Here is a 23,058-nt window from a genome sequence, read left to right as displayed (position 1 = left end):
ACCTGCAGCCGCGGGTGGGGGACTGAAAATGATGGTATGTGGGGAGCTGTTGCTTCCCAGAGACCCTGGTAACCAGGCAGAGGTGTGGCAGGCGGAGACGGGTTTCTGGGAAGCTGGAGGTGATCTAAATGTCCACTTGTGCAAAATCATCTGTGGCTCCCAGGATAGCTATTTTCTTCTCCAAAATGAGTTTTTACCTGTTTTTCGTTTTGATGGTAACTGGTGGGTCTTAGGTGTGCTTTAAGGCACCCCAAATCATTTTGGGAAGCGGGTGTAGGAGAAATCATAAATAGATGGATGAAGGTATCTGTGTGGCCATTTGTACACCTCTTTGGAGCCCCTTCACATCCACATTCTCACAAGATTCCCCCAACAAACGCTGGGTCTGAGCTCCTAACACAAAGCCCAGAGAGAGGAGCACGCAGAAAGGTCCTCCAGGAGAGACACCCACCTTCCGTTCTTACCAAAGTGGGCATGGAAGGACCACCGGCCAGATTCCCTACGCAGGGCTGGATTTACCCTTTGCAATCTTCTTGTCCCATTTTCTACTTTTATCCACAGGGAAACTGACACCCAAAGGGCCAAGGAGGGTGCCCAGGGTCATCCACTCAATTTGCAAATCTTATAGTGTAACTACTGTGTGTCAGGCCTCGTGTTGAGAGCTGAGGGTGCAAGGTGAAGGGGGAGCACCCATTCTGTCCTGATGCTCATGGTCACAGAGAGAAGGACCAACCTGTGTGTGCAGAGCGGGGCCTTATCCTCCTGGCGGGTCAGGGGTAAGGCATAAGCGGGGACGCGGCAGGCACCCCACGAAGCACAGTGCGAGCCAGCTTGTCTCCTGCAGCATCTCCCCGCGTGCCTGGTGTAGCCAGGTTGTCCTCTAGCTTCGGAGCAGACTGCCACTTTCTGCCTGGCCACCAGGCAAAGCATTTGGCTGTGTAGTGTGAAAAAGCACGCACGTGTGTGTGTGTGTGTGTGTGTGTGTGTGTGTGTGTGTGTATGCATGTGTTCTGGAGGAGCCGCAGCCATTGGCTTTGGGGGAGGTCAGTTCTGCTGGGGTGGCGGACTGTCTAAAGAAGGTGTCCCATGGGAGGACCTGCTCGATTGGGTTCTGAAGGCTGATGAGGAGTTTACCAGGTGGCCGAAGGGAACAGCACCCATCAAGTGTAAAGGGTCAGAGCAATAAAATAGGATTGGGGCCTTTTAGGCAGTGGGTGGGAGGGGAGTGGGGCCGTGGGTGCCCACACGCCTAGGACACAGCAGGGCCTAGAATGGGATCCGCTACCTTAAAGTCTTCTAGGAAAGGGGTAGGGGTAGAAATATTAAGTATCTCCATCCCCAAGGGCTCTTCCTTCCCCATCCTGTTGCTGCTTTGAACCTAGGGTCCGGTTGTTTAGGGTCTGTTTTCCTTCCCAGGTTTAGAGCCCGTGGGGAACAATAGGATGTATTCCACAGGCTTCTGAACCGGGTAGAGCTGGTTTACATCCCACCCCTGGCATTCCTGGCTGTGTGACTTTCGGCATATTGCTCACCCTCTCTGGACCTCAGTGTCCTCACCTGGAAAGGGGTTTGGAAAACCCACTTTGGGGACTGTTGGAGGAGCCGTCTGGAGAGGCCAACATAAAGGGTCTGCTCCATGTGGCAGAGCTGCAACTTGACCCCTTCCTGCTTCTTCCCTCCAGGGGATGACTCCCCTTGGGAATGGGTCCCCCTTCTGCAGCACAGCCCCAGCTCTGCCTTCCAAGCCCATGGAGGGTGATCCTGAGACCCCCCCCTCCCCACTACAAGAGCATTGCATGTGGGATAGACATGAAAGGGCTGGAGAAGTGGCCCCCCGGACACCTCCCAGCCCTCACCTCACGGTGGACTGGTACACCAGGTCCTCTCGCTTGCGGTAGTTCTCCATGTGGGAGAAGTTGGTGGAGAACATGGCGTCGAAAGTAAAGATCTTCTGCTTGATGGTGCCGCCATCCGTCACCTGCAACAGAGCACAGAGGAGTCACAGGTGAGTGCTCGGCCAGCCCTGCCACCCCTTTCCTCCAGGCGGTGAGTGGGCTCCAGGGATGCTGGGGAGATGCAGGCAGCCCCAGGAGAAGCCTCTCGGGGGAGATGTCACAACCATCACTATTATCCTCCCAGGTCATCCCCACATCACTGATGTGCAGGCTGAGGCTCTGAAGTCAAGTGCCTTCCTGAGGTCCTACAGCTAAGGAGGAGTAGGGCTGCCTCTTCTTCTGGCCCTTTCCGATGCACCAGGTGGTCCCACTTCTGCATCCCACTTGTTGGCCTTGCAAAAATGACAAGCAAACCTTGGGGAGCCGCAGACAGGGCCAGAGGGTGTGAATGTGTTTTGCAGAGTCAGCCAGAGTGCCAAAGCCATCCCCACCCAAGGAGAGAGGGAATGGGGGAGCAGGCTGGATAGAAAGAGAGAAGAAATGGGGCCAAGGGCAGGCACCTGTACCAAGATCTCATACGGATTCAAACAAGCTAAACTGCAATGGTTTCCAATAAATTCTTCAAGGGAGAAGACCAGAATAGCTAGAGAGCCCAGAGGAGGGGAAGGTCCCATCCTGGGGATAGGGTAATCATGGAGGGCTTCCTGCAGGAAGCAGTGCATAAGTTGTCTTCTGAAGGAAGAGTAGGAACCAGCCTAGTAAATGGAGGGAGTGCTTTCTAGGCAGAAGGGACAGCAGGAGCAAAGGCCCTGGGGTGGGAAAGAAGCATCTGTGCTCAGTGAAACGAGACTGTGTTCAGAGTGCCTGGGGCAGAGAGGAAGTGAAGAGAGTAGACTCCGAGGAGTGAAATGGGAGCCACATCAGGGAGCGCCTGATGGGCAAAGGAACTCAACTCCCCCGAAGGCCAAGGAGGTGCAGAGTTTCAGATTCTATTTACAAGCTCCCTCTGGCCTTAGAAGAGATTGAAGGGACTTGTCTGGAGACAGGGGAACCTGGGGTGGCTAGGGAGAACCCAGTCTGCTGACACCAGCGATGGAGAGAAGAGGACAGTGTGGGGGACTTGCCTGCCTCTGGCTGCCCTTGGGACAGGCCAGGAGGGGTGTCAGGAAGTCCCCGTTTCACATAGGAATACGAAGGAGGCCCCGAGAAGGCAGGGGCTCTCAGGAGGTGGTAATAAAGCCCACGCTGGAAGACAAAGGCTGCACAGGTGCCCAGCTGTTCACAGCTGATTAAAAGCCGGACCAAAGTGTGCCCTAATCCCGCCTGCCGCCTGTCCGCATCCCCATCCCCGCTGCTGTGCTGCCTCCCGCTAATGAAAGCGTTACTCCACAAAGCAGCAAGGTATGTGTTGTCTCTGTTTCAATTATTTATCTGTTTACTCAGCTGCAGTTTTCCGCTTGTCTCAGCAACTCTATTATAGAGTTGCAGCCTCGCTAACAGCCTGCAACAGGGAGGCCTCCACTTCCTGAAGAAGTGGAATTAACTCCCTGTGGCTCTGTGTGCTGGAGGCAGGAGAGGGGGCTGGGGGTGGGGTTTCTCCAAGGGGCTTGGGGGAGGGCTCGAGACGCCGAAAGGTGCTTCCCCAGCCCAGCAAAGGCGGACTGACCCTGGAGCTGGGTCTGCCACCTTCTTGGCAGGACTGGCCCGGGGGCAGCTGGCCTCCTTTGGGCACATCTGGACCCCAGCTGACTTGGACCACATCTGTCTGGCCAAGGTGGTAGTGCTGCTGGTTTAGGGAACACAGATCCAGTGCAATCCAGCCAGCATTTATTGAGTGCCAGCTGTGTGCCATAAGAGTAGGAGACCTCTATTAGTACCGGGGTCCCCAGGGAGCCCCGGCTGGTGAGGGTTAGAGTGATGATAACACATTCACCAGCTCCAGGACCCTGAGAGGGATCAGTGGTGGGACTTCCCACTACACGGTGTCTCCTCGCTGAGCTCACACCTCTGTGCCTCCAGCAGGCTCATCCACCACTCATACACTTCACCTGTTCCCTCTCTGAGGGCTTTGCGTTTTTCTGACCGTGCGTGGCTGCAGTCAGAAGGCAAGACATCTCATCCTCTGGTCCTCTCACATTGCCTCCCACCAGTTTCCCAAACAGGGGATGATGAGAATGGAGGAAGCCTGAGGAAGAAGAGCAAAGTACCTGTAAACCAGGCCCCTGAACTGGGGGACAATTTTGCCCCCTCCTCCTCACGGGGACATTTGACAATGTCGGGAGCCAGTTTTGGTTGTCACAACTCAGGGGCAAGACGTGCTCCTCGTATCTACCAGGCAAAGGCCAGGGATGCTATAACCATCCTACGATGCACAGGCCCCCAAAGAATTATCTGGCCCCAAATGTCAACAATACCAAGGTTGAGAAATCTGCTTGAAGCACATCTCTTTGTATAGAGCAGAATAGACAGTAATCTCCCATTTTGCAGATGAAGAAACTGAGGCTTGGAGAGGCAAAGTGATTCATCCGAGGTCCCACAACGGGCTCTTGGCAGAGCTCTGGCTCCCAGACCAGGGTTCCCATCCTACCCACTAGGCTGAAAGGGCTGAGGATGAGCTAAGCGCCTCTCGGGGCCTCTCTCTCTACACTCAGCGGCTGTCTCATCAGGAGGCAGGATGCCAGAAGCCCGGCGGAGCTTTGAGTAATCTTCTCCTAAAGTCGTAAAAGTGGAAGGCATCCTGCCTGTTTGACTTGCAGCCTCGCCTCCCTTCAGGTACTGCTTTTTTATCTCCTCCTAAAATGCGGCAGCCCTTATCGTCCCAATTTCAAATTTCACTCCATTTTTTTTTTTAATTATACAAAGGAGGAAAAAAAATCTGTCAGTAAAACTGTCTCCTCAAATTTATTCTCCGGGACTGAGGTTTTTATTAGTGGGAAAATACACCCACACCCCACACGTACTCAACACATACCCACACACCCCAGATAAAGCACCGAAGAATTACCTGAATCGTAAATCGCTGTTTCAGGCCCAGGGACAGGGGAGTTTCAAGGACGCACCTAGTTTTACTTTGGTTTCATTTACATCTTTTTCTCTGGGGCCCGCATCTGGCTGCTGTGGTTAAACTGGCCTCGGGCAGCTGGAGACAAGCACTGATCTCCTTCCAGTCAAGGCATCCACGGTCCCAGCTCCCTGCAGCTGGCTCTCAGACCTCCCTCAGCCTCAGGGAAGGTTAAGGAAAGTAACAGACTCCAAATTCACTCTCAGGCCCCAGGCCAGTGGGCAAGTGGCTATTTGCAAGGAGGTTATTCTGTAGTTCTTGGAGGTTTGAACCCCTCAAGACAGAGGCTGGGAGGGGGTGGGGGTAATCACAGGCAGTGGGCAGAGGGCATGGTGTAAGCCTGAGAAGATGCTGCAAGACACCTTCCCTTTAGTTCTAGAAACGTGTCGCCAGGCCTAAGACACACAGGCACAGTTCTAGTCCCCATCGGAGAGAAAGAAATGAATTTCAGACACCGTTGCAGCCCATCACGAGCTTATTCACAGTCTGGTGGGGGAGATAACACCACTCACAGTTAAGCGAGAGGCCAAAGTCTGGGAGATCATGGATGTAGCAACAGGTATTTGCCAAGCGTCATCTGAGGCTCATGGAGGAGCCAAGAATTCCTTTGGCGGGGGGGTGATCACAGGAGTCTTCCTGGAGGAGGCGGGCCCTTTTCAGGGGGTATCTAGTCTCAGGCTGCTTCTCCCTGCCTATGGGAGGCTTTTGAGCAAGAAGCAATACTGATTTCCCATACCCCAGTCGAATTCTTGATTTTTGGTTACTACTTTGTGCTTTTGAGCAAGCTACTTCACCTTTCTAAGCCTCAGTTTCCTCATCTGTAAAATGGGGACAACTCAACCTATCTTCTTGGGAGGATTAAACGAGACAAGGCTTGGAAAGATCACCCAGTGTATGGTCAGTGCTCAGTGGAGAGAGCTATTTTTGTAAATACTAACACTTCTCTGAACCACCTCTTTTTCTGGGTCCCTTCTCACTCTTCAGGGCTGGAGAGCAGAGTATCTCTTGCTGAAAAGCCAGAGGATGCAAAAAATCAGTAAATGAAAGAAGGGGGTCCATTTCTGGGGAGGGAGGCGGGTGGGAGGAGCCAGAAGCCAGTGTGGGCAACTGAGAACTGGAGGGCTGGGGGTTGTGTGTGGGGAAAGCAGAGGCCCAGGAACTTGCTGAACTATTATATTATTCTATCAGCCCAAAGAGGGAGCTCGAGGAGGCTCAGAACAAGGACGTGGTGGCAGGCTAGTCTCGGGGGCTCCAAGACAGTCCCCCGGTGCCCATAGTGGGTTGGGACCAGGAGATGAGGGCAAACAGAGAATGGCAAAGCTAGTGGGAGCAGTCAAGGTGCTGTTGGAGAGCCAAAGATGTGTGGGTCTTCCCTTCCCCAGAGGGAGATGTGCTTGTCTGTTCATTCACTCATTCGTTCATTCAACAGATTTCTAGTGAGTCAATAAACAGGGCTTGAATGTGAGCTACTTCTAGAACATAAGCTCTATGAGGGCAGGGTCTTTATCTGCCCTGTTCAAGCTCTGCCCCCAGAGTTGGGCACCTGGTTCTTACTCAGTAACTATTTGTTAGAGTGAGTTGAACCCTTACCACATTCCAGGCGCTGGGGCACCACAAGGAAAAAGAGAAGCCATTCCTACAACACAGACCTGCCCCCAGAACAGCCTTCTGTGCCCACGCCCCAGTTTCATGGGGCTTCCCAACAGGACCAGGCCCAGTGGGGAAGGTGGAGGGACCATCCGTGCAGTGATGCCCCAGAAGGAACCAGCATGGGTCTGAGGTATTTTTTCTCAGAGGTCATTCCGAGACAGGCTGGGACCTGGGGCCCTTTGCTGCAGTGCTTGTACCTAGACAAGTTTCTCCTCAAGCAACCAAATACAAAGAAACTATATGGGACTAAAAATAACTGAATGCATGCACCGTTGGGGTAAATTCTGGACCAAAAGATACAAAAAGACCAAAAAAAAAAACCTATCTACCACTTCTGAAGAGCCGGGAGCAAAAACTGGGTGTGTAGCAAAAGCAGTGTACCGCGCATGCCCCCTGCACACAAAACACCACAAAGGGACTGGGGCAGAACACCTAAGCCACCCATCTGGACACACCCCTACCCTCACCCCGTCTAAGGAACCAGCTTGCCCCCCAGCTCGGCGAGCGAGCAGGAACCTCTTACTTGTTCTCGCTCCCCCTGCTTCAGCCGGGCCCCAATAAAGCCTTGCCTGAATTTCTTGTCTGGCCTCCAGTCAATTTCTATTTATTGGGGAGGTCAAGAACCCTGGTCGGTATCCAGCCCCTGACTGATCAGCTACACTGGATGGAGACCTGGGTTCTAAATCTCTCTGCACCTCTCCCTTCTCCAGGCCTCAGTTGCCCTAAATGCTCAGTGAAGAGACGTGAGGCAGAGTGACCTCTGAGGGCCATTTCTACCCCGAATGCCCAAATGTTCTGATTCTAGAACAGCTGGCCCTGGAGGCCACACTTATTCACGCTCGGTTTGCCCAGCCAAGGCTCAACAGCTGCCCACGGGTCCCAAGCCTGCCCGACCGTGTCCCAGGGCGCCGGCTGTCCCCGACCAGCAAATCTGGCTTCAGCCAGGCTGGGTTGATTTTCAAGTGGAGCCACCAAAGTGTGTCAAACGGACTGAGTCCTGCCAGCAGCGTGAGAGCCTGCGGGGGCCGACCAGGGTTTTCCATTTGAAAAACAAATAAGTCTCCAACTCTAGCCTCCTCCCGATGTCTCTGGGTGCCTTCATCGGGAAGAGAAAAAAAAGAAGGGGGTAAAAATCAGCTCCCCCACCCCCCAACCTCCTTCTCTTTGTGTTCCACAAAACCAGTTACAGGTTGGAAATAGCTGTAATAAACTTGATATCCACTTGTGGGCCAATCCCACCGCGGCTGGAAAGTGTAATAGTGGCAGAGAGTGTATTTTGCTGGAGCTGTTTAAATTGCCTGCCAACATCATCCCAACTCCTCTCCAGCCGCGGAGGAATTTTATCTCCTAGAAATGGAACAGCTGAGGTTTCTGTGGCTGGGCAGTGAGAGGGAGAGTTTGCAAGGAGGGTTTTTAATGAACTGATTAGACATGGAGGAGTGATGGCTCCAGAGTCAGGCCAGCCCAGGTTCAAATCCCAGCACTGGCAGGTTCCAGGCAGCTCCCAGGCTATTAAAATGAGCAAGAGCGGGCTTCCCTGGTGGTGCAGTGGTTAGGAATCCGCCTGCCAATGCAGGGGAAACGGGTTGGAGCCCTGGTCCGGGAAGATCCCACATGCCGCGGAGCAACTAAGCCCGTGTGCCACAACTACTGAGCCCACGTGCCGCAACTACTGAGCCCGTGAGCCTAGAGCCCACGCTACACAACAACAGAAGCCACCGCAATGAGAAGCCTGCGCACCGCCATGAAGAGTAGCCCCCGCTTGCCACAACTAGAGAAAGCCCGGGCCCAGCAACAAAGACCCAACACAGCCAAAAATAAATAAATAAATAATTTAATTAATTTTGAAAAATGGGCGAGAGCCATGGCTGCCTTATAGAGTTGTAGCTGTAGGGAAAGGGACACTGAAAGTGACGAATGGTGGCTAGAATGCTGGGCCAAGTGTGAAGAGGCTCAGTTCCTCCTTGGGGCTGTCACTTCCTGGCTCTGTGTTCTCAAGCAAGTCACTGATAGTCTTGGAGTCTCGGTTTCCTCATCTGTAAAGTGTTCATCGGACCTATGCCCCAGAGTGGTTAGCAGTACTTTTTGAAAACCCAAATATATGTGAAAGCTTCCTGTAAAATGTGATAAGCATATCTAAAAACTTCTGCCATGCAATCGTCACCTAGAAGTCTCTTCCCCACCTCACTCAACCCCGAGTGCCTAGCATGGGATTGGCACACAGTCTGTCCTTATAATGTACGTTTGTGTAGTGAATCAACAAGTCAGCGAAGGAAGGAATATTCTAAAGTCTACTTAGATGTGTCTCCATCCAACCACTCAGAAATTACGCTGAGAAAGCTCCCTCCGAGGCCCAGTGCAAAGATCAACTAGTGTTAGAGAAAGGCTTAGATGGAGTCAGCCTCGGCATAGGGCTCAAGCCATTTGTGCATTCAAGCATTCGCTTATTGATTGAGTTCCTTTCATGAGGTGTGTTCGATTCCAGGAGGGCAGCCATGGACACAGCAGGTGAGACGGTGAAGAAACATAATCATCTCACTTAAATGTCTGCGCTGGGTGTCTTCCAACTCCTCCAGCAGAACCTGAAGCCCAGGAGGGCTGCGACTTTGCTGTGTTCAATGTTGTATCGCCCACTCCCAGGACAGCCGGCTACAGAGAGGGCTCTCCGTCAATATTTGTACAGAAATGAACATGCCTTCTATAGATGCAAAAACTGAAGCCGCTGAAGGGCTGCCACTCACTCAGGCTACCCGGTCTGTCAGCGGAGGAGTGAAGATTTTGAACCTGGGTCTGATTCCGAGGTCCAGAGTGGAAGTGGCCCAGGCAGTAGAGTTGATGAAGTATTGGGTTGAGGCCAGGAAGGGAGCAGGTATTCTAGGCAGAGGGAAACCACGGTGGGGTGCAGGGCACCTGCTCAGAGAGGAGCAAGGAGAATAAAAATGGAGAGGAAGAGGGGACAGCGATGCAGCCTCCCCCTGGCTTACTACTGTGCAGTAGGAGGGGCACGGGGTTCCTGCCTTCCTTGTTGCCATGGTGACCCTGGACCACTCTTCCTCTAGACTCCCTGCCCGCCTGTTCTCCACCCTGAGTCTGCTTCTGCATCTCCTGGGCCTGGGAGCTGGGCCAGGGGAGCAGCCACAGAGAGGAGAGGGCAGGCTCCCCTGGACCCTGGGGGAGGAGGATGCCGGATTCCCAGGGATAGCAGGGAGGGCTGGGAATCCTCAAGTCAGGTGCCACTCACCACTCTGGGTGGCCAGATTCCACCCCCACTCCATCTCCCTTGTGAGTCCTGGCTTCTGGCAGGGCTGGGCTCGGGGTAATTGGCTTCCCCTCGTGTGTGTGTGTGTGTGTGAGATCCGGTTTTTAACAGAGACAGCTGGTGTCATAAATTGCTTGTCTCATCTGGTTACCGTGCAAAGGCGGACAGCAGCTCAGGGATGAGGTGTGGGGCGGCCCGGGGGCTGGTAAGAATGGCAGGCAGAGGCGTGGCAGCTGGTTTTGTGGGCACACACATGGGCAGAGCCTATGCAAGTATGAGGAGGTGCATGTGCAACGGGAGTGAACACAAGGGGGTCCCAGGGGCTGCCGGCGGCCGGCTCATGTGGATGAGCGTGAGTGCAAATAAGAAAGCCTGTGTTCAGGGGCTTTGGGGATGGACACCTGTCAGCAGGGGCAAGTGGACAAGCCTACATGCCTCTAGGCTACATGTAAGGATGCATATGTGTGTGTGTGTAGAGCAAAGTAATGGTGAGAATATTTAGTGTAGCTCTAGATGTTTGGGGAAGAACATGAGGGTTTGTGTGTGTGCACGTGTGTGTGTGTGTGTGTGTGTGAATGATGCCTGTACCCATGGAGTAAGCCCAGTTACACACCCTGTTCCCTGCTCTGGGCCAGGGGATAGGGGGCATCAGCTGGGGTGTGTGTGTGTGGGGGGGCATGTGTCTGAGAAATGCCAGGCTGGGAGACACCATCACGCCAATGCTGTCCTCCTGCCACTGTCCACCCCCGGGGCAGGCTCCCACCAGTCAAATGCAAAACCACAGTCAGAACCCAACCACCTGAGCCCCCAGACTCCACCAGACACAAGATGCTCTGAGACCTCCCTCGCCATCTCCTGTGTACCCCCCAAAACCCACACTGCAGGGGCTGGCAGGCAAGAAGCAGGGGAGACTGGAAGGACCTGGATAGATGCTAGACACTCAGACTTCTGTGCACAGACGAATCACCTAGCCAGGTGAGAGTAGGGTTTGAAAATGTCAATTTCCCTGGAAGCCCATGCCAGAGGTTCAAATGCAGTGAGTCTTGGGTGGAGTCTGGATTGGGGATTTTTAACAAGCTGCATGGAGTCAGTTGAACGCAGGGGTTGGGGACCAAAATGAGGAGACACTGCCCTAACTCCCGTGGACTCCCCCGCAACCAAGGCCTCTGCGCAGCTTTCCCAGGTGCCATACCCTTGGCGCCTGAGAGGCCCGGCCGCTCAGCGCAGGAGGGACCCTTGACCGTCCCATCTAGAACCTGCACGTTATAGAAGGCCAAACCAAGGCCTTCCGTGAGGGGAGAGACAGGCCCAGGGCCACACAGGAAGGAGGTGACAGGGCTGGGGGCCAGGTCCTTGGCTCCTCTTTGCACCACATCCCACTGATGCTTGGGACCCCAGAAACCAAGGTTCACCATCAAGTGCTGTACAGATGCGGCACCGGGGTTGTTCTTGTCCGTCCTCTGCCTTTGGGTCAGGGCACCCCAATCCCTGCTGTCTATTCCATGCCTCTGGGTAATGATCCCCAGCATTAGAGATGGGCCCCATGGTCATGTAGTCACCCCAAAGACAGGGCTCTTCCCAGTATGGCCAAAGCTCTCCCCTGCCATGTTCTGGAAGCAGTGGGGCAGGGATGGAGGAGGAAGGAGGAACTTTTTCAACCACCTTATGTCTCCCTGACATACCTGCCCTCAGCCTTCACTCCTCGAACCCAAGTGACTACACTTCTCATTCATTCATTCATTCACTTGTTTGTTCATTGGTTCAGCACCTCCTGGCGGCCAGGCCTGTGGACAGAGGGTGCATCAGACAAGGTCCTGGCCATCAAGGAACTCCTAGAAAGGGTAGGGTAGGGGAATCACAGAAAGAAACATCAGCAGCACATGCTTGCCTGCCGTGGGCTGCTCGGCGTGGAACGGAAGTGGCACAGGGCAGACAAATAGAGAGCTCTGCCAGGGAGAGCTCAGGCAGTACCCACAGAAGAGGGTACTCTGAGCTGTGCCTTGGAGGAGGGAGAGGAGTTTGCAGGGCAGACAAGAGGACGCAGGAGGGCACTCCAGACACAGAGGATGCCAGACAAAAGTAAGAGAAAAGGCCAGGCATGGGTGAAAAGTGATGCGGAGTTTCAAGATGGATTTTGTGGGATGCTCTGTGGGATGCTGGGATGCGGAGTGTGGCCGTGGGAGCTGGACCCCATGTGAAGGGTCTGGGTTTGGTAGTGATAGTCAGAATGCTAGGTTCAAATCTAATTCAAGATCTTGGGCAAGTCACTTCACATCTCCCTGCCTCAGTTTTCTCATCTATCCAACGGGGATAACAGTAGTACCACCTCATAGGTGATAGGCTACAGGATGATTTTTGTTCTTCCACGTAAACTGCTTAGAAAGAAGCCTGGAATACAGTAAAGGCTCTATAATTGTGTGCTATTTTATTAGTTCTAAAATAGCACATTAGCACGGCAGATATGACGTAGTAGATATTATTATTGATATTATTTTGTCAGAGGGAGATGGGGAGCCACTGAAGGCTTCAAGCAGGGGAGTGACAGCTCCCACCAGGGTCAAAAAGGTCCCTTTATCTGCAGTGTGGACAACACAGCTAGGGGCAAGCAGGTCTGGCTTGGGAAGAGGCCTTTGGGACAGAGAGAAGAGATCACTTTTCCAGCCCCCTTTTCAGGGCTGTGACTTGATTTTTGGATCCCCCCAAGCTGGCTGGGCAGGTGTGGGTGTGGGTGCGGGCGTGGCTGAGTCTTGTCTGATCCCAGCACCCGTGTGTCTGTGTGCGATCCCCTGCCTGTGACACCCCAAACAGCATCCCGCAGTGCCATGCTCAGCGCTCGGTCCCCATGCCACCCCCTGGGCTGCCTGTCAGCGAGCACACCTGTGTGGACAGGTTGCGTCCAGCAAGGGCTCATCGTGGGGACAGATGCCCAGCTTCTGCCAGTCTGGCTGACTGACACAGTCAGGAGGGGCTGCCCGTAGTGTGGAGGGACCTCGCTGTGCCAACCTGCAGGCCCTCCACACTCGGCAGGCGCTGCAGATGACCAGCCTTCTGTCAGCATGATCAGGCGCTGGGAGACCAGTGGACATGACCCATCAGCCGCCTGCGCCAGGCTGCCCACCTGCTACCCAGGGGGCGGGGCGCGCCAGCGAACACTGCGAGGCTGGCACATCCTGCCCCCTGTAATTAGCACACGGCATGCGGGCAGCCGGCCCAGTGGAGCCTGACTGTCTGTCCGTCTGCAGCTGCCCCGGGCAGCCCCAGCAGCCTGCTGGAGAGAAAGAGTAAGAGCCTGGGCCCCCTCTTGGCTCAGTCACTAAGTGGCAATGGATGCTGGGAAACTTGCATTCTCTCTCTGAGCCTCAGTTTTCTTATCTGTTAAATGGGGCGGAGATGGCTCTCTCTAAATTCACTTCCTGCTATTTCGTGCAGGTGGTGTTAGCAACAGGCAAACTCCGAGTCGCATAATTCTGCGATCTGAGGGGTGACACTAAGCTTATCCCTGCTCATTTATTTCTTCCTTCAACAAGGATTCACTGTGTCTCTACTATGTGCCAGAGACTGTTTTAGGTGCAGGGGATAAAGTCATGAACGGGCCAAAGACCCTCTCCTCCTGGAGACCTCATTCTAGTGGGAGGAGACAGACAATAAACCAAATTAAGGAATATGGAAGAAACACATCAGATCAGGACAAGTGTCCTACAGACGATGAAGACAGAGTGATGGATGGAGGAGGTGGGGACCACAGCAGATTAGGCCGCCAGGGGAAGCCCGTTCCTGGAGCTTAAATTTCATATTTAAGCTGAAATCCCAGTGAGGAGGTGGGGTCAGCCTGCTTGGAAAGAATCAAATTGCTTCCTGCCAGCTCCTTATGAAGTCATATTTGTTCAATGCTTCTGGCTTCTCATTTAGTCCCAGCAACGCCCCTGTGGGCAGTGCTGTCTGCATTTTGCAGAGGGGGACACAGAGTCAGAGTGATTGCATTTGCCTACGTGCCCACGGTCCAGATTCAGCTCGGGGAATACAATCCTTTTTCTACTGCGTCTTCACAACTGACTTCTACTTTGCTGAAAACCAGCCTTAATGTTTGTCAAAGACTGTGTGACCTTGCACTTGTCGCCCCCCACTACCCCAGCTTGGTCTTAACAGCCTCGTATTTTATTCCCCCAACATTTACCTATGAACATTTTCAAACATAGAGAAAAGTGCAAAGAATGTTAAAGCGAACATCCATATTCCTACCACCCGCCTTCTGCAACGAGCTTGGCCATGTTTGCTTTACCATATAGTTCTCACTCTATCCGTCCATCCATCCACTTGTATTTATTTGGTGCATTTCGAAGTAAGTTGCAGACATCAGGTACACTTTACTCCTACATGCTTCAGCACGCATATCACTAATCAGAGTTACACTTACTTCTAATTCTCTTTTGGTAAAATTTACATAAAATGAAATGCACAAATCATAAGTGCACTACCCAATGAGCTCTGGCACATGCATCTACCTGTGTAACCCAAGCCCCTCTCATGATATAGGACATCACCATCACTCCAGAAAGATCCTCTGCCCTGCCCAGTCAACCCTTGCCCCCAAAGGCAACTACTATTCTGATTTTTCTCACACCATTCTTGGCCTGTTTTAGAATTTCATGTAAGTGGAATCATACAGCTGGTAGTTTTCCGTGAAGGCTCTTCTCTCCCAGCATAACTTTTTTGGGATCCACCCTTGCTGTTGTGTGTGCCCGTAGCTCATTCCTTTTTATCGCTGAGTAGTATTCTATTGGAAGATGAGACCAGTTTGTTGAGCCGTTCTCTTGTTAAATAGACACCTGGATGGTTTCTGGTTGGGCTCTACTATGTATATAGCTGCTAAGAACATTTTTATACATGGTTTTCTAATGGATGAATGTTTTTATTTCTCTTGCTACTGCTTTGTTTGCCAAACAGCCAGTTCATTTCAACAAGTGTTTGCTGAGCACCTACTATGTGTCTAGCACCTACCTGTGCTAGACATGGAGGTGAGTGATCCCAGCTCAGACTGGGGTCTTGGGCTCTGAAGGCTCCAAGGAGGCACAGAAAGTCAGGAGTGCCTGCTAGGAAACAAGCGATCTGCACGTCACCGTGTTTTATCCTCACAACAGCTTGGTAGCATGTTCATTGCGGCCCTGGTCTTCAGAGGAGGCAACTGAGGCCGGACTGTTGAAGTGACCTGTCCAAGACAAGTGGCAGAGCTGGGCTTCAAACTAAGGGTGACTCCAAACCATGCTCTTTCCTTGTCCTGAATGATGCAGAAGCAGAAACCCAGGGAGGCTGGTGACCTGCTCAAGGTCACATAGGCAGTGCAGTGACAAGAACACAGGCTCCTGTTCTCCCAGTGCAGGGCTCTTTCCTGACACCATGCTGGCTTCATCTTGGGGATCCTAACAGATACGGTCTCAGTGTTTGTTGAATCAGCATTCCCTCCTAGAAATAAGGCTGGGAGAGCTGTGTTATATAAAAGCCTGGGTTATCTGTGTGTATCTGTGTCCCGGTGCATGGACTCATCAGAGTAAACTTGTCACCTGTGCTTGCTGATCTAGGACCGCAGTTACAGGCCCCAGAAACCAGGCAGAAGCCTGAGTGTGAGCCTCTGGCAGGTAGTGAGAAGTGGTGGGACCAGTGTCGAGATGGATAAGCTATGTGGGTCCGAAGTCCTTTAATTAAAAATAAAACCCTCAGTGTATATCAGATTAATACAATCTTCAGGGTGAATTTGGCCTCAGACAATGGTCTTGTGGGCCCAACGTTAAGCAAATGAAGAAGGTGATGACAGTTGTTGGAAGGATAATTGTTGTGTAGAGGATTAAAGATGGCTCCACATTCTTTGACACTCCCACACTGAGAGACAGGGGTTTATGCTCTCTCCTTCTGAACGGGGCATGTTCTGTGACGGCTTTGGCCATCGGGATACGCAAAAGTGCCAAAGCATACCGGTTTCCATGCCCAAGCCTTAGGAGGCTGGAGACGTCCACTCCCTGTCTCTGTCCATGGTGCTGGACAGACCACGTGGAGCATGAGAGGGACCCAAAAGCCCAGCCTTGCCTGCACATGACTGAAGCTGCCTTGACCCCTGCAGACCAGACCAGCCGCCACACTGAACATGACCCAGTGACCCCTGGTGATGCCATTCAAAGCATCAGAATCACCCAGCCTGGCTCTGTTTGAATTCCAGACCCACACAATCACGTGATGTAATGAAATAGCTGGTGTCTTCAGATGCGGCATTTCGGTGTGATTTGTATGCAGCAATAACCACAGCTGCATGCTTCTCCTCTTGTCAAGGAGGAATTCCATCTCAGCCCCCACCTGCACACACAGGAAATGCCAGTGCCACCTCCACTGCATCGTGAGAGCCTCTATTTGATTGGAGCAACATTTGGGTGTGCAGGGGAAGAGGTCGGATCAGGTGGGATCCAGCAGGAAACAGATAGTCCATGCAAAGAGGGTAAATGAGGAGGGTTCAACACCAGGTTTATTTACAAAGGTGTGAACAGAGCTGAGGGATCCCAGCAAGGCATGTGTGGTGGCACCTGGGGCAGGGACCAGTGGGAGCTGCTAGTTTTTTAAGGGGCAAAGGGAAAGGGGCAAAGGGGTGGGAGTTTTACCTGCACCTGAGAGAGTGGCAGATGAAGGAAAACGCCACCCAACAGGAACTTAGGTAGAGGGACACGGGGAACCAGGAGGGAAGAGCTGGAGAATAAATACACTGTCCTCTCAATTTCACCTGTCTACCCCCATCTCCTGCAGGTGCCTTCCATTAGCCAAATACGACTGGGAGTCAGCCGGCAAGAAAACCCATTGATGCTACTAGTACAGGTCAGCTTTCAGGCACAAAGGATGGAGAAGCTAAGAGTGGGTCTAGGGGGTGGGAGAAGGTGTCCAGTGGACCAGGAATCCAGGGAGCCAAACTTGAGTGGCTACCTAGCTCGGCAAATTTCCATTAAACCCTGTTCCTTGTCTGGTTGACCCATAGCTGCATAAAGCAAGGTCCCACCCTCCACCCCACCACTGCTCCCCCACCAGACAGTTCAGATGCGTGTGTGGGAAACAGCGGCATCAGAGAGGCTCCCATTCAACTGTCATGTTTCTTCCCACAGCTGCCTCATGTCTGATAACCAAGATGCAGCTGATGGGGGAGAGAGAGCTGAGCCCATCTCTGCTTCTTCATCACCACCAGGCTCCGTGAAATGGGGGTGCAGGGGAGCTGAGAAAGGAAGGCTGGTCCTCCACGTCCTTGCCCTGTGGAGCAGGTCCCGCCTGAGATGGGTCCTCCTGGGAAGCTTGGGACTTGGAGACTCTGAGCCCCAACGTAGAGCCCTGGGTTGTGATTTCTCCCTATAACTCTGCTCCCAGGGCAGTTCTCCAAGAAAATGCATGAGAGGGGCCTCTAACTGACCCCAGGGCTGGCTCTGCAGCCTGCCATACATGCAGTCATATGGGGCCCTGTGCTGAGAAGGTCTCACTCTTGGTTTAATGCTTTGCCATCTTGAAATTTGTAATCATTTTTGAAGGAAGGACCCCATATTTTCATTTTGCACCGGGCCACACAAGTTAGGTAGCCGATCCTATTTCCAAGCAAGCAAGAGGTCTCTGGGACTGATTCCTTTGTCTTGATCAAGACCCAGCGAACTTTCTCTGATGGTAAATATTTTAGGATTTGCAGGCTATACAGCCTGTGTTGCAACTAACCAGCCCTGATGTTATAGTGTAAAAGCAGCCATAGACAATCTGTAAACAAATGAAAGGACATAGCTGTGTTCCAGTAAAGCTCTGTAAAAAAAAAAAAAAGATGGTGGGCTGGACACGGCCTATGAGCTATAGGTAGCCAACCCCTGGTCTAGATTGTAAGCCCCTCCTCTCCGTGTCTGCCTGTCTGATTCTGGCTCATTCTTTTTTTTTTGCGGTATGCGGGCCTCCCACTGCTGCGGCCTCTCCCGCCGTGGAGCACAGGCCCCGGACGCGCAGGCCCAGCGGCCATGACCCACGGGCCCAGCCGCTCCACGGCACGCGGGATCCTCCCGGACCGGGGCACGAACCTGCGTCCCCCGCATCGGCAGGAGGACTCCCAAACACTGCGCCACCAGGGAAGCCCCCGGAAGCCCCCGGAAGCCCCCGGAAGCCCCCTCCGGCTCATCCTTGATGACTCAGCTCAAAAGCTTTTCCTAGCATCTCCGAGGAGAGCTCAGCTGCTCCTCTTTTGCCCTCACCCACACCACACCTGTACACGTTTATTTATTGATCCTGAGCTAAAAGGCAAGTTTTGTGCTGAGCACGGGGGCTACAGTGGTGAGCAGAAAGGCATGGTTACAGCCTTCATGGAGCTTTGTGGTACACACCCAGGTGGGAGTCCTAGGCTAAAACCTACAGAAGGGCAGGGCTGGGATCGTTTTGTTCAATACCATTTTTCACCAATCCTAGTGTAATGTGGTGACAAAATACACAAAGGCAAGGCCTTATGCTTACAACTTTTTTTTTTTTTCTAGTTGGGCCACTTGAGCCCCTGAATCAGCTTTGAGGTGGACCTGGTAGGTGTCTTTAACAGAGAGGTTGAGCAACTTGCTCCAAGACACACAGCAACAGACTAATGACAGAGTTAGATTCAAACTCCCAGGCTGGGCCCATTTCAACCATGCCCAGGAATTAGCACTAAGCCCTGATGTCCTAACAGAGCCAGGAGGGATGCCATGGGCAGCTGGAGTCATGAGTCCCAATGAGGGGTGTGTAGATGTTCTCACTCTACACTGGCTCAGTGCGGGAGGGGTGGCTGGTTTATTTCCTCTGGCGGAGAGAAAATTGAAAAGTCTGGTGCCGGTTCCTATTACAAGGAAACTGTTCAATAAAAATCACCCAGTATATTAAACAAAAATCTCTACCTGGCTTTGAACGAACACTTGGTGTTATTACAACGAAAAAAAAGTCCCATTTGCTTTTCATGATAGATCTGTTGTATTTTGTTTTCTTGTCCCCAGAGAGCAAGGATTTCACTGGCAGGGTGATTAAAGAAAGAAAACAGTGGGCTTTGGAGTCCAAGAATTTTGGGTCCAAATCCCAGCTGGACCACTGATTAGCTGAGAGACAGAGACTGTTCGTTAACTTCTCTGAGCCTCAGTCTTCTCATCTGTAAAGTGGGGATACTGCTGCCTCCTTCCCAGGGTTGTGGCAAGGATGAAATGTTGCCAATAGTTACCACTCTGTGTTAAGCACCTTCATAAGACACGTGGCCCCTGCTCTTAGGGAGCACGCGTTGTACTAAGAGAGATCAATTGTGCACAAATAGAAAATCAAAAGAGAAAGATGGTTTCCAGTGATCATTGCTATGAAGCAAACGAACCAGAAAGTGAGGGGCTGGAGAGGGACCTGGGCATTCAGTAAAAGGCCAGAGGAGGCTTCTCTAAAACCCATATGAGGACGGACCTAGAGACTGTCACACTGAGTGAAGTAAGTCAGACAGAGAAAGACAAATACCATATGATATCGCTTACACGTGGAACCTAAAAAATCGATACGAATGAACTTATCTACAAAACAGAAATAGAGCCAGAGATGCAGAAGACGAACTTACGGCTACCGGGGGTAAGGTGGGGGAGGGGTAAACTGGAAGATCGGAATTGACATACACACACTACGATATATAAAATAGATAACGAATAAGGACCTACTTCATAGCACAGGGAACTCTATTCAATACTCTAATGGCCTATATGGGAAAAGAAGATTAAAAAGAGTGAATATATGTATATGTATAACTGATTCACTTTGCTGTACACCTGAAACTAATGCAACATTGTACATCAACTATACTCCAACAAAAACTGAAAAAAAAACAACAAACCCAAATGATAAAGCACCAGCCTTGGGAAGGCGTTTTCCAGGAGGAAGAGGTGAGAGCACCTGCAAAGGCCCCGAGGTGGTATATGGAGCTTGTTATGTGAGAGAAGAGAAAGGCAGCTGGTGTGGCAGAAGTGGAGTGAGCAAGGTGGAGAGCTGTGGGCCCTCAATCCAGAGAGCTACCTGGAGCCAGATCACACAAGGTCTTAAAAGCTGGTGCAAGGAGGTTGAATTGCTGCAAAGGGAAGGCATTGTTGGGTCTTAAGCAGGGGAATTCTCTGACTTGATTTACCTGTGTAAGAGATCCCTCTGGCTGCTGGTGGAGAAGGGATTGTAGGGCCTATGGGGGCAGGAAGACCTGGCCAGAGGCTCCTCAGTCATGGAGGGAGGCAGCGGTTCCCACTGAGGCATGAAGTAGATAGAGGCTTGGCTCCTGATCTATTTCCTCCTCCATAGGAGGAGTTTTAATGCATGTCTAAAGGCCAAATGGGGAAGATTCTAAAGGATTTTCAGACCTTGGGCAACTTTGAATTAAAATGCCTCTTTTGTCCAGTGGGCAAGGCTGTGAAAGGCTAGGGAAGCCCCCTTCCCCCACCGCCCCTGGGCAGCCAGACCCCCGGCAAGAAACAGGGGACATGCTTAGTCCACCAGAGATCCAGTTCCTTCCAAATCACTCATTTCAAAGCCAGAAAATGCAAGAAGGGGCTGTCATGGTCATATAGGCAATGAGTCAGCAGCATCAATGTAACAGTGACACGATAGCAGTAATGACCACGGCGATGATAAGAGTATGTCCTGAGAGCTTCCTCGGTACCAGACATTGTACTAAGTACCTCATATGTGTTTTCTCACCAGATCCTCCCAACTACCTTATGAACTGGGGCTCTTACTATTCCCACCTTACAGATGAGGAAACTGAGGCCATGAGAGGTAAATCGACTGGTCCAAGGTCACACAACCAGGAAGCGGCAGAGCCAGGCTTGGAACCCAGTTGTAACACCAGTCATGTTGCCCCATCTCTTACTGGGAGCCTTTGAGTACATTCATCAGCCACCTCCCCTCCCAGCCTTGCCCCTCCAGCCTCTCAAGAAGCCCTCCTCCATTGCAGCGACTCTCCGAGTGAGAGCCGGCCAGGAGCCACCGTGGTCTTGGAGTCTCCCAGACTGGATCTCCTTGAAACCTCTCCACATCTGTGAGCAAGGATACAGCAATCTTTGTGTAGGTCAGAGAGGTTGTGGCCACCTAGCTGAGAAGTGGCACAGGTGGGTTTGAGCCAAAGACTGCCCGGTCCCTCCACCATCCTGCTCCTTCTAGAGACCGGGCCAGCCATTATTGCCCCTGGTTGGTCATTTCCCACCTCCCACAGTGCCTGGAGGCACCGTGACTGCCTTTGAGCCTCGGGAAGGGGGTCTGGTGGAGGAGGAAAGTGGACAGAAGCTTTTCTATGTAAGGTGGCCAACTGTCTAGGTTTGCTTGGGATTGAGGGACTTACCAGGATGCAGGACTTTTGGTTTTTGCACCTGGATAGTCGCAGGCAAATCACAAGTTGGTCTTCCTAAGTGGAGGCCTTGGATGTGGGACATACAGTGCTAAAACCGGGAAAGTCCTGGGCAAGTAGGGATGAGTTGGTCACCTTAACTCTACGTCACCCATGAAACAGATTGAGGTTATAGGGTGACAGAGTCCATCAGTGTCAAGATAGCACTTTTAAACTGTCAGAGATACTCAGAGATGGACTGGGTAGCTAGCTATAGTGGATAGTGAGCTCCCCATCATCAGAAGCATGTAAGCAACAGTTAGACGACACTTGATGGAGAGCGACTGAAAGTCCATCCTCTGTCCCTAACTCTATGAGGTGAGGCAGAGGAAAGGTCTCTCTGAGCTCAGCTGGGTCGTTAAGACCCCTTCTCACCATATTTTAGCTCCTTTTGGGCCTGCTGTCTGAGGTGCACTCCATCCCTGCTTTCCTCTACACCCCACTGGTCCACTAAGTGAGGCCTGAAAGTTACTTGCACGGTTAGGTAAATATTACAGCAGTCAAAAGTGCAGCTTTGATGGGGGAGAAAAATATGTAATTTGCAGAAATACCACGGCATCAAATTACACGTGGCCTGCGTGCGAGTGAGTAGCAGTGACTGACAGCTTCAGTGGCGCTGGTTCAGGTGGTTTTTTTCTTTTTGAAATCTCTGATAGACACCGATAGGACGGAGCCTGAGATTCCCTCTCTGGTGGTGGGGACTGCCTGGAGGGCAGGAAGCCTGCTTTCACTGAGCCTGGCCTGTTTCTAGGGCGGCTATGGTCATGGTCAGAAATCTGGTCTCTAGTCAGTGGTGAGCACTGAGCAACCTCAAGGGGGCGCCTGGTTCAGGCTGTCTCCCTGGGGAAGAGGGACTGCCTCTGCAGACCACCTACTGGGAGCCAGCTGCGTTCTAGTGCTAAGGTGTCTCTATCTGAGTTATGGTACAAAGGGCGCCCTCTGGCTCGCAGCTGCCCCGAGAGGGATGAAGTAGATGCCACGTGTTGGCAGAACCTTGGGGGATGTGAGTCATCCAGGGTGGCTCCCCCCAATTCCTCTGTCCATTCTTCCTAGAATATCTGGGGCTGGAGAAGAAATAATTATGAGAGACCGAGCCAAGTGAACGGGACGGGTATCTCAGAATTGTTTTCTCTCTTGTTACTTGAAGTCTTCAAAGAGCCACTTCCCTGAGCTTTGGGAGTGAGGGGAGAGAGGGGGTTTGGAATCTCTTAATTTGGTTCCCTGCAGGGCTGGTAATTCAGCCACCAGGAATGCTCCGAGCTCAAAGAGGTGGGAAATGAAGCTGTCAGCAGGCAGCACCAGAGCAAAGATGCTGTCTGGCTCAGCCTGGGAGCCTTGAGGAGGCTTGAGGAGCCTTGAGGAGGCTTGAGGAGGCCTCCTTGAGGAGGAGATGCGTGAGGGTGGAGGATGGGGGCCGATGCTGCAAGAAGGATCCCTCTGGAAGGTGTGTGGCAGGAGTTCAGAGAGCCAGAAGCACGCTTCTGAAATGCTGGAGAGCCTCTTGGTTTATGTTGAGGGAAACTGAGCTCCAGAGAGGGGAAGGGACTTGCCTAAGGTCACTTGCAAATTACAGTTGCTAAGTCCGTGGCTGTCTTTGCCTCCTTAGAAGCCTCTCTTCTTTCTCAGTGCTGCCCTGCAGGGAGGTGAAGGCCTGGGATCATCAGAGGAGAGCAAGGAAGGCCTCTCCTTGATGCTAGAGTGATGAGGGAGACATATCCTCAGACTGGGGAGATTCAGCACCTGCCCTCCGGGACCTGCTGGTCTAATGGCACACACGTACTCCCTAGTCTGA

The 23,058-nt window shown here is 52.3% G+C and overlaps 1 protein-coding gene across 1 annotated transcript in view; it reads right to left on the bottom strand.

Annotated features, from left to right (window-relative positions):
- The window catches only part of IGSF21 (immunoglobin superfamily member 21), a 243,710-nt gene that overhangs the window by 77,912 nt on the left and 142,740 nt on the right, over positions 1-23,058 (bottom strand). The window contains exon 3 of the mRNA XM_065891784.1: positions 1,857-1,978. Coding sequence (XP_065747856.1) covers positions 1,857-1,978 — 122 coding nt within the window. The remainder of the gene's footprint in view (positions 1-1,856; positions 1,979-23,058) is intronic.

The sequence above is a fragment of the Phocoena phocoena genome, chromosome 1, assembly GCF_963924675.1.
Source record: "Phocoena phocoena chromosome 1, mPhoPho1.1, whole genome shotgun sequence".
Lineage (NCBI taxonomy): Eukaryota > Metazoa > Chordata > Mammalia > Artiodactyla > Phocoenidae > Phocoena > Phocoena phocoena.
Note: the sequence above shows the minus strand (reverse complement) of the source record. Positions and strands in the feature narration are given on the sequence as shown.